At 29.4% G+C, this 12,146-nt stretch overlaps 1 protein-coding gene across 4 annotated transcripts in view; it reads right to left on the bottom strand.

Moving 5' to 3' along the window:
• Positions 1-12,146, bottom strand: part of LOC111625642 (solute carrier family 15 member 1-like) — a 93,882-nt gene that overhangs the window by 60,956 nt on the left and 20,780 nt on the right. For 2 of the 4 annotated variants that reach the window (XM_023368855.1, XM_023368856.1), the window contains 3 exons: positions 6,887-6,974; positions 4,291-4,432; positions 756-839 (listed from right to left, as the gene is read on the bottom strand). In XM_023368855.1, the coding sequence (XP_023224623.1) occupies positions 756-839; positions 4,291-4,432; positions 6,887-6,974 (314 nt within the window). Of the gene's footprint in view, positions 1-755; positions 840-4,290; positions 4,433-6,886; positions 6,975-7,970; positions 7,982-8,348; positions 8,364-12,146 lie in introns of those variants that run through there. The other 2 variants (XM_023368854.1, XM_023368857.1) reach the window with 2 other exon arrangements.

Here is a 12,146-nt window from a genome sequence, read left to right as displayed (position 1 = left end):
TATAATTAATTTTGATAATAAGTCATTTAAATTAACATTATTTAGGATTTATATATTTTTATTTTAATCAGAAGATTAATTTACAATTTCAATTGATTTCAATTTATCTGTTTGTCGATTTAATAATATTTTTCATAAATTAATGTTAAGTTTTAATTCGGATAAGTATTAAATTATATTAGAAATCAGTTATTTCAAAATTACATTTTCTATGTAGTCAACTATAATAAGAAAAATACTTTACTAAAATTAAACTCACTTCTCAGATATACTTAAAAAAAGATACTTAGAAGTAGTTAAGAATTTACATATGCTGTATTTTTGAATGTATAACTCTTGATTTGTGTGTGCTTAAAAGACAATTTGACAAGGATGTGGGTTAATGCAATAGGGCAAATTATATATTGAAATTATTAACTTATGCCTGTAGAACAATAACTGCTCCGTATATGATGAGACAAGTTATACAAGGGTTTTACTATTTTTTGTTCTGGCAATTTTTTGGGGTTATACACACAAAAATCTGGTATGTGTGTTTAATTCTAATAAAGCATTTTTTTCATAACAGATTATATTAGAAGTATAATATAAAATTTTAAGGAAAATAATACAATATATTTTTTTTTGTATGAAATCAAAATATGTATATAAAATAATATAATACTTTAATCAATTGTTATTACATTAAGCAATAATGTAATGATCTTAATAAAACAGAACTGAAATTTTGTTAGATTTATTTTCTAACAACTTACATCATTGGAATTCCATTTGGAATGGCTGCTGATGCAAGTACAATATTTCCTAGGGCATATATAATAGAAATATAGAAAATGGTTCTGAAAGAATAAAACACATTTATTTTTAATAAAAATTATTCATATTAGAAATAAATTTCAAGGTTTCATTATAGATAAAATAAAAATTAAATTAATTTAAAATAATGTATTTCCTCAATTTTAAGATACACAATGAGTTTGGAATTAAATTTTAATATCTTTGATTATTTGAAAATTTTTCTCCTATAAAATTTTATTACTTTTTTGTTAAATAACAACAGGTTAGAAAAATATAAATGCCATGAAACAGATTTTTGATAGCTCTGTTTCCAAGCTGCTATTTCTTCATATACAATGGCTTTGTGTTACTGATGCATCGTAATGTCAACTGAAGCATTAAATTTTAATTAATTAAAACTAATTTAAATTTCTCATCTGAATTATTGTGATCATTGAGCAGTATAGTTGAAAATATCTATTATTGATGAATAAGGCATCACATGGTCCATTTTTGATAATTATTGTTTTGGATGGAGAATCAATTCTAAGACACATGACTACTTCAAACAAGTAAAAATAAGTTAAAAAATCGTGTCTTAGAATTAAAGAAATACAGAATGTGATAAAATTTTATGCACACTAGTTTTATAAAAGCTAACAAAAATGTATAGTGGTGAACATCAGCTATATAAAGAACTTTCTCCAGAATATGCAATCTTACATTAAAAAAGAAGATATTTGTTTTTAATAAGAATCTAAAGTATATATAAATCTTACAAAACAATATTTCATAATATTTAATGCAGATTTATAGTTAGGTCTGCTCTTATCTGCAGTATGATAAGAGCAGACAAAAACATAATAATAAAATAAGCCAAATATTAATCACTTGTGTATAGTACATAGTGTATATGTATGTCTTTGAGACAATGTACTTTCAATTGTGTTTCCTCAGTGTTAAAAAAATAATATCATGTACTGTACACTGTAGATTTTTAACATACAACATTTAATTGTTTTAAGCAAATTCAATTCTCTTATTCTCTAAATAACATTCAGTCCTTTTCATTTTATTTTATACACTAATAGCCCTAAATCCCTAAAATTATAATTTAGTAAGTTTAAGGGAGGAAGGGAGATTGCAAAATACATCATTGTACATAATAAAGAGGGAAGGATTGCAGCATTGTCTATACAGACATTTTGAATGGTATTAGTGGCATACTGTTCTTATAGCCTACTATTCATGTGCAAAAATTATCAGTTAGAACAGCAGTTTCAAACTTATTTTTATTGCAGAACCCTTTTCACCTTGATAAAAAATATTGGAACCCTGACAAATTTTTATGATTATAGATAAAATAGTAAATGGAAACACCAAAAACAATTTATTGAAAATCTCAAAAAAAAAAAGATTAATAATGGAAAGCAAATATTATTACTTAATTCAAACTGGTTATTAATGTGAAAGAGTTTAACTTTTTTCTTTCAATATTTTAAACAGTGCTAATGCTTGGATTTGTACAGTACCTTTGCTTGTATCCATCCTTTCAGTTTCCTTATCACTAGGAACATATGAAGTACTTGCTACATTTTTCTTTAAAACTCTTTTCTTGACCAATGCTCCATGATTTTTTAATTTGGGATATACACAATAATAAAAACACTATAAATTTATATGATTTCCACTATATTTTTATATGAAAAATACTTAAAATATCACAAAGTGATTGCAGTGCAAAACTCTAATTAATTTTTGACTGATTTGCCCATGTGTATGCTCTACTGTTGTGCTATAACACACTATACATAATGGAACATTAATTATTTTTTTAATGATTTTCTAGCTTTAGATTAAGTTTTACCGTTTTTATGATTTTCATTATCCTGTCAAACATTACATCATGATTTTGTTTTATTCCATTACCAATATATCAGTCCCCATTATTTATAAAGCTATAAATAACTCTAGCACATGCATAGGGATGTCATAAGAAGACTTGATTCAAGACTAGAATAATTACACCTCACATCCCAAATCTGCTTTGACACATTCATATATCACCAGACTTAACAGATTTCATTGTGGAACCCCAAAGTTTATTGTTTTCCACAGAACACAAGTTGGAAACATCTGAGTTAGAAAACTTTTGTAGAACTTTTAAAAGTCATTTCTTCAATGTTGGAGAGTCCATGAATTATTGTCCATGTAATTAAAGGAAAGAGAGTTTGCTAAAAGTATAAGGAAAGAAGGAAGTCAAAAGTGGCTCAAAACTGTATGCATAATTAACAGACAGTCCCTGATGAGGAAAAGCTAAATGTTTACAAATTGTATATTGTTAGCAAAATATTAAATATAGAAATATACAAGTTCTTACACAAATCAGTAGTCCTTCGAAGGAATTTTATATTATTTCTAGCAAGACACGTATTATTAGTAATTTAGTTTTGAAAATAAAATATATTCAAATATTTAATATATATTGTGGTTCTAATTTTTGTATCTCAGATATACTTAAAAAAAGATACTTAGAAGTAGTTAAGAATTTACATATGCTGTATTTTTGAATGTATAACTCTTGATTTGTGTGTGCTTAAAAGACAATTTGACAAGGATGTGGGTTNCCATAAAAGGTAATAAACATGCTCAAATAATCTTGAAGAAACAGCAAAAATTTCATAACAAACGTTTTGGACGTTTTTAACAACCTTCTTCAAGTAGAATACATAATGGAATGCCACAACAATAGTTTGGATAATAATTTTCTAGAGTACAAATTCAAATTTTACCATTTGAATGTTAAGATATCATAAAACAGATGTATATGTTCAAAAATATTCAAAAAATTTAAAAATGATTGCACATAAATGAAATGAAATAAAATAAAATAAAGGAATACATAAAAATAAATTGATAAATACACAATAAAACATTAAACAATAAACTAACATCAAAAAATACATCCACGCTGCCAATAGAGAGTTAAGCTTGGAGGTCATTTTGTTTGTATACCCTCTACATAAATAATGCAAAGCCTTGTAACAGCTAAGGCATGGACTGATTATATTATTTTATTTAATAGATATGGGTTCATTGTTTAATGTTTTATTGTGTATTTATCAATTTATTTTTATGTATTCCTTTATTTTATTTCATTTTATTTATGTGCAATCATTTTTTAATTTTTTGAACTTATACATTCATTTTAAGATATCTTAACATTCAGATGGTAAAATTTGAATTTATATTCTAGAAAATTATTATCCAAACTATCGTTGTGGCATTCAATTACGTATTCTACTTGAAGAAAGCCGTTAAAAATGACCAAAAATGTTTTGAGAGTGTTTATTAATATTTTATATCATTTTAATCTGTGGGGTAGTTTATATATCATCAATAGTAATTTAAAATTATTAATATCAGTTATAAATTGAAAATAGTTGAAAATTGAAAACAAAATTAATATCAGTTTAAAAATATAATAAAAGTGATAAGAAATAAAATATTTACTTATATTTTCCTAAAAAGGAGTCTGCCAACATAGCACCGAATATTGGAGTAAAATAACATCCCATTGAAAATGTATGGTAAATGGTAGTTGCAGTATCATCATCGTAACGTATAATGTTAACCAAGAATAAAGTTAAAATTGCTAAAAAGAAAAAAAAAGAGAAAAAAGAAAAATTTAAATAAGAAATTTTCTTTATTCTATTAAATAATTTAAAATTTCAATAAATAAATATACAAAATACTTCAATTCTTTAATATTTTTTTTGTTCTTTTTATTAGTATTTACATTAGTACTGGTGATGTCATTTAGACAATGTTTGCTGACCCCCATATTAATAATAAAATAACATACCCAGTAAAATAAGTAACAATTGTGACGAAACAAAAACATAATAAGAAGTTAAATAATTAAGTATACTAAAGCAATTTCTTACAAACAGCCTTAAATATAGGAAATATGAAGCTTATCTTCAATTTTTACATAGTAGTATAAAATAATGATTTAATAGTAACATTGAAATGACAATATGGAGAGAATAAAGAAGTAGCATTTCTAGTAATTACAGAGGGAATGTGAAGTTAAATATATTGGACTGTTAAAATATTTGTAAGTATAAATCAAATCAAAATATTCAATGTATTTATAGAAATTAGGCAAACCTAAGCAAACACATGAGACTTCTGGAAAATCTGTAAAGAGGAGGTTAGATAGTTTATTAAGTAAAATATAAATTTTAGCCAATTCTAAATAAAATTTGTTTAGAATAGATGGAGGGGAAGAAACTCAAATAGGTAAGACATAGGCTATTATAGATTGTATTTTGGTAAAAAATATATTCTGAGTGTGTATTTACTAAAAGTTATTCTAAAATTTCACCTTAGCATTCCTCCTATAAATTAAAGCTTTTCTATTAAATTTCCTATATGTTGTTTGAATGAGAGTTTTGAATCAAATTTAATTCCTAGATCCTGGACTAGATAATCAATGATTTCCAATCTTCAATAAAAAAAAAAAAAAGGGTTGCAAGTTGGAGCAATCACCAGGCTATAGATCATTATTTTAGTCTTACTAGAGTTTATTTGTAAATTTAACATGTTTTTTTTTAACTATTTCTGTCCTGTAGGTACTAATCGAGCCTCTTTTAGCAAACCCACTATGGGTTTAGCCTGGCCCATGATGGGGTGGCTGGGTGATGAGGGATGGTGCCCAACATATCTGGCCATCCGGCTGTTTAATTTAACATCTTATGTAAAGTGTTAAGTTTATCAATATTGCTTTGTAATGTATTTAATATTTTGTTATTTAGAGATATACTGATAAACTGGGTGTTGAAAAATTAAACCAACAAAATAAAATGGGTGGAGAAGTAGTCAATACAGGTTCAATACAAGTAATTTTGATCATATGAACTGGAGAGTCATTCCAGCCCTTATAAAATATAGATTTTGAAACCTTTGATAGTAATGCTACTTTGTGATGCATGAATGCCATACAGAGAAGTCTAACATTAGTTTTTAAACATTTGTGAAAGCTACAGATGGAGTGCTATAAAGCTGAATATAGCACTGTTATTGACATACAACAATTTTTCTCATTCAGGTATAGTTTTCAATTTTTATAAAAAGATAAATGTTTTTAAAATGTTTAAAAACGTTTTAAATTAATTTATATTTGAGAAAAATTATTCATTAAATTTAATTATGTCTATTCCATAAACTATATGACATAGTACAGATTTTCATGAGACTGATATACATGGATTCATGTTTTAGCAGATATAAATAGGCTAACTCAGTTGCACGGGAATGATTCTGACTATTAATTAATGAACATACTAACTTCTTTTGTTACAAAATTCAATATATTTAATAAAAACATAAATAAAACATTTTAAACACATTGTAGAAATTTTTCTCTTAATTGTAAAATATTACATAATGTCTAGGTAATTATCAAAACTATTGAGAATTATTGAGGTAAAGCACAAATTTATATCACATTTTATTTTATGAGGTACCTTACCTATTGACACACATCTCCCACATAAAACAAGACTATACTGTATAAAATAAAAATTAGAAATTCAGGTGCCTTTAGCCTTTTCAAGGAAATTATGTATAAACAGAGCCGGCCCTACCATAGGGAGAACGGAGCAGCCGCTCCAGACGCTAAGTCCTAGGGGGCGCCTCAGTGATAGAGAAAATAAAAGGGTATAAATTAGGGGCAACCAAGGGGGCGCCATAATGGGATCTCGCTCCATCCTAAAACTTGCCTCGGGCCGGCACTATGTATAAATATAAACTATATTCATTATTACATTATTATATAAGAATTTAACATACATAAATAGCAAGCATACACATATCCAAAGATCATAGGAAAAATTTAATTAAGCAAAACATCTGAGTACAAAAACAGTACAAGAAATATAAGTACTAATAGTTTCTACTTTTGTTGTAGTTATATTGATATATTATATATAAAAAATTAATTACTAACTTTTTACTATATTTATAATAATAATTGCAATTCTTAGTTAATAAATATGCATCTAACAAAATATTTAATTATTTAAATTTCACATTATCATAATACCTTTCATTCCATAATAAGAAAACCTTTCACAGAATTCATTTCCAATGATGAAAAATACTGCTTTAGGATATTTTTCTTTATCTGGATTCTAAAAATTGAATATAATTTAAAAAGTTATTGCACAAATAAATAAGAATTTTATCTTTATATATTAATACTTGTATTTTTAATAATTTTTTTTTTATTTGAAATTAAAACAAACAACTGAAATAAATTTTAAATCTTTAAAAAATTGCAATATATTCTTTGTTGTTAGTTTTACTTCACACAGTTTGAAAAGTGCCCACCAGTGGCAAAACAGTCTTCATACTCTGAACACTGGGAGTTCAGTCGTGGGTTTGCACCTCACTCAAACAGGCTGGCCACATGGAGTTTTCTGGGTTTTCTCCATGTCAGTAATGCCTAAATAGAGGCCAGTTTCCCTTAAAAAAGACTTCCTGGAAGGCATCCCCCTAGGCAGATCGCTCAAGTGTTGCATTGCCATAACTTAACAAACAACAAACAAACAACATAGTTTGATGTTATTGTTAATTGTCTACTCGGACTTTACTCATTAATAGGACTTAATTAATATTGGTGTTTAAAGATTGGCACAGCAATGAGAGTTAGTTCAGAAGAACAAAATTTCTTTATTATATCACCTGTAGTAATAGTTTCTGATACCAGATTTCTGTTTTTATCTTCTCTATTTCCTCTGATAACTCTTTACTCTGCATCTCCTCGCACATCAGAATATTAATAAGTAAAGTCCAAGTAGACAATTAACAAAAGCCTTACTGTCCTTAAATTCTAAAGGACAGTAAGGCTTTTACAATAACATAGTTTGAAACTGATAAAAAATTATTCACTTTATTTTCATAGTTCATTTTTAATTTGAATTAGATTAAGTTTGAATTATCTTATCAAGTTAAAATAATTTAAAAAATTGTGTTTTCTTTTACTGAAAAAGTTCATATTTTTAGTTCAACAAATATAAATATCCTAACTATACTTATATTAAATTCTTTAAATTGTATAATCTTGGCATTTACAGGTGTAAAGGAACATAATTAGGGATTCAATATCCAAAAAATAAAATATTAACTTTTTTATTATAGTTGATTCCATACATTATTTAATGCATTTCAGGCCATTCTTCAATAAGTTGTATTGCATCAACCATATCCTTAAATACAAAAATACTGAAACATGACATGAAATATTTTTATAACCCATACATTAAAAAATTAATAATAATACATTAAACCATAAAAGTTTTAGATGTTTAGATAAAAGATTTATCAATCTTTAAAACTAAACTTCATGTTATATCAAAGTAAACCTTGTTGGCAATAAAGTTATACTTTGAAATAAAATAAATAATAATAATAACTACAAGCAGTGCACTGTTGTGAAATCTCCATTCCACTAGCTATAATGCAACCAGCCATATTTCAAAAACCATAAAGATGTTTATATTTACCAATCCTGTGTTTATCTAAAACATAAAAATAATTAATTTTTAATATTTAAATTTCAAATATTTTGTACCACTTTTTACATATATTATTTAATAGTATTATATTATATTATAACAAAAATTTTTTGAGATGGCCCCAGATCTTCTTTTCCTGAAATACTATGTAACCCCCAGAATCTTGGTAAGGCCATCCTACAATCAGTAATGGCACCTTGGGAATATTCTGTCCCTGAGGAGTAATATCCTGATTTTTGTAGTTGTTGATTGGTATGTGGAGGATAGCACATTTTTGTGGTTGGCAGTTGATATCGTTGACATGGGTCCAGTTCTCAAAGGTACAGAGAAAGTGGGCAGTACTATGGCGTAATTTGGTGGGGTCGTTCTTGTGGATTATGACAGTAATGTCATCAGCATAGACGTATATCAGTATGTGGTCATTTTCAAGATTAAATACAGTAGATCATTTATGAAAAAATTGAATAGGAATGGTGAAACGCATGGGTTAGTTATGTAAAGGTTGGCCTCTCCATTTGACTATAATTTTTGGAATGTTAGGTAGATTATCATGTGTTGTATTATTTTGCTTTATGCTATTATGGCTTGTTTGATTTTGGTTAATTGTTCAAGCATTGCATCTTTGTTTTGTGTCACGTGAGGATATTTTGTGTGGGTGAGTTGAGTCTTGTGTGATGGTATGCATTGTTTTTAAGTTTTGTTCTGTGAGTTTACCAATTGGTTGATGTTGGCTGGAGGGCTTTATGTGCTTCTAGATTTGAGCAATTGTGCTGATGGTATTGTACTATGGTCTGGGCTTTTATGTATTCTAACGAGATAAGTGATTCAACACTTATCTCGTCAGATGACTGGATGGCTGAACAGTCAAGGTACCTGGGATCGAATCCAGATGGGTCGAAAAATCCCCAAGAATTTTTTGGGGGTGGTTCAACAGGATATGTCGGCCCCATCGCTCACCACCCAGAGCAACATTGTGGGCCTGGCAGAACCCATAATGGGCTTGCTAAAAGAGATCCTCTTAGTGCCCACAGGGCAGAAAGAGTAAAAAAAATTATCTTGTTGTTGTTGAGATTAACTGTTTCAATCTACCAACAAAATCAAAGTACGTACTAGGTACTGTACATGGCCTTAATAATTATTATATTTTTTTATCGTACATATTAATATTATCGTAATGTTGTAATTTTTTTATACACATGTACAAAAACATTTGAAAAAATTATTATTAAAACAAAATGTAAAACGAAATAATGCTTTTAAAGATTGATAATTAAAAGCATTGACAGAAAAAAGTGGACAAATGCCAAATACAGTGGACAAGCGAACAGCACTCTCGAAAAACTGTCTGAGTAAAATGCCAAACAGTTAATAATTCTGAATCCACCATTATAAATAGCAAATATCCCACAGTTACAATTAATTGACACTTAGGTAAGAGAGTTCGTACATAGAGGATTCGCAAATTAATCAAAAAAGTTCTTTATCTTTTTGCTGCTTCCAGAAAGGAAAAACACTCTATTTTTGTTTTCTTTTTATGTGTTCATTTTTTTCACTCTTTCTGTCCTGTGGGCATTAAGAGGGCCTCTTTTTGCAAGCCCATTATGGGTTCGGCCAGGCCCACAATGGGGCTGCTGGGTGGTGAGGGGCGGGGCCCGACATATCCGAATGGACCAACCCCCCGAAAAATTCCTGGGGATTTTTCGACCCGTTCGGTTTCGGTCCCCCAGAGCGGTAGGCTGCCACCTTGACCGCTCGGCCATCCGGCCGCTTTATGTGTTCATTATGAATTAATCCTAATAACCAGGGCTGTGGAGTCGGAGTCGAAGTCGTGGAGTTTTGGTCAGAGTCGGAGTCGTCAAAAAATCTGCCGACTCCGACTCCCTTTTTATTTACCAACTTGTTATGTATATGAAACCGAGTCGGAGTCGGATGGTAAGGAAAAGTCGGAGTCGGAGTCGGTAGATTTTTACGCGACTCCACAGCCCTGCTAATAATGAAAGTTTTTCTTTGCTAGTAGTAAGTGTCGTAGTCGAATCATTTTGAATTTTATTTCCATACAGTGCAGTAATTCACGCTTTTCTGTGACGAGTTCAATGCCAACATGTGACGTCATCATCTCCACGTCACTTTTTCCCGTTCGCTCGCATCGCTGTAGTCATACTGTACTGTACTGTACAGTACTTAACGACATCAAGAAACATCGTCACCTCTTCGCGCTCACACATCGCTTGGCAAATTCGCTGCATAGTCGCACCCATTACGCCCGATTCTCCATAGAGATTAGATCCGTCACGTAATCCATCAAACAATTGCGCATACCTACAAACACCGGAGACACCTACCGTAAACAACAAATCTACTTTTTGAAGAAAAATAATAAATATAAACATGGCCGACGGTATTACATTTAATTTGCATTTTATTGCGGAGGCAGTAGCCTCTAAAGCAGTGGTTCTCAACAGGGGGTACAAGCATAAATCAAAGGGGTACATCTAACTTTCATTATAAAATGGCGTATGTTAATCAATTTGCTGTAAATTATAAACAAGAATCAACAAAAACTTGCTTTAAAATATTCCAGTATGAACACCAATTTCCCTTTTAACAGTCCAAACAACTTGTTTATCCACTTGATTTGTCTGTCTATTTGTGCTGTTAGTGCCGAGTGAACCTGTAGTCTAGTAAAATTATGATTTAATCGAGAATTAATTTTAGAAGAAAAATTTTTTTTCTATTCTATTCTATCATTATTGCTCGATAACATTGGGACTTTGTGTTTTTCTGGATTACTGGTATTAGGAATAACGAGACCTGGATCGTTCCCCCACCATGCAATGCGTGTCACTGCACGCGTGCATTATTTGATATTTTGCAAATTTAGACGTTACGTTTGTTACAAGAATTGAAAGATTCTTGTATCGTTCTGCACTTTAAAAATTCGCAGCCATTACTTTCAAGGTCAGTGCACAATTATAATATCTATTTAATTAATTCTTCGTTAGGTGTGGGGTCTTTTTTTAGGGCTCATTTTTAGTTTGTATTTGCTTGTGCCAATAAATATACATGGCCTATGAGTCGACCAAAATGACTGCCATAAAGGGTATAGCGTGCCTGACAACATACGAGAGTTACTTGTGTGTTGTCTTTTTAATTTAATTAATTATAACCCTTAAGCAGTGGTGATATTCAGCGGGTTCGCACAGGTTCGGCCGAACCCGTTGTTAACATTCTCAAAGTTTTCCGAACCCGTTATTAAACACACGTAACATTTCTCAGTGGTTTGTTTCTTTTAAAAAATATATTAAAATATACGTATTATATAGTACTCTGTAACACTGCTAAACTAGAGCCTTATACCCCGTTCGCCTTGGTGCAACCTCCATCGACCGTTTCAATCTTGACTGAAAAGAGGTTCAATCGCGATCGACTCAAGAGAGTTCTTGAAACTAGGTCCAGTCATACGAAAGATCCCACAATCCCACGCACGCGAGAAAATACAAGATGGCTGCGGAACACGTGTCCGGCTATCGACAGCGAAATAAAAAAGATATTGTATTTCGAGAGACGATGACATCTATCTATTATTATAATAATACCTAATGATAAAATAAATTATTTAGAAAAGTTTTTTCTTGAGAAAAAGCCAATTTTTATGTTTATAAAATATTTTGAATGAAAAATATTAAAATATGTACAAAATAAACCATTTTGAACACTTTTTTTTATTATTTATCAAAAAAATATAGTTATGGCATAAACAATGTTAAATTTTAACTGACTTAATTT

Source organism: Centruroides sculpturatus, unplaced genomic scaffold, assembly GCF_000671375.1.
Source record: "Centruroides sculpturatus isolate CEXI.00-Female unplaced genomic scaffold, Cexi_2.0 scaffold464, whole genome shotgun sequence".
NCBI classification, from domain to species: Eukaryota; Metazoa; Arthropoda; class Arachnida; order Scorpiones; family Buthidae; genus Centruroides; species Centruroides sculpturatus.
The sequence above is the reverse complement of the archived record's forward strand: the minus strand, read 5'-3'. Positions and strand labels throughout refer to the sequence as shown.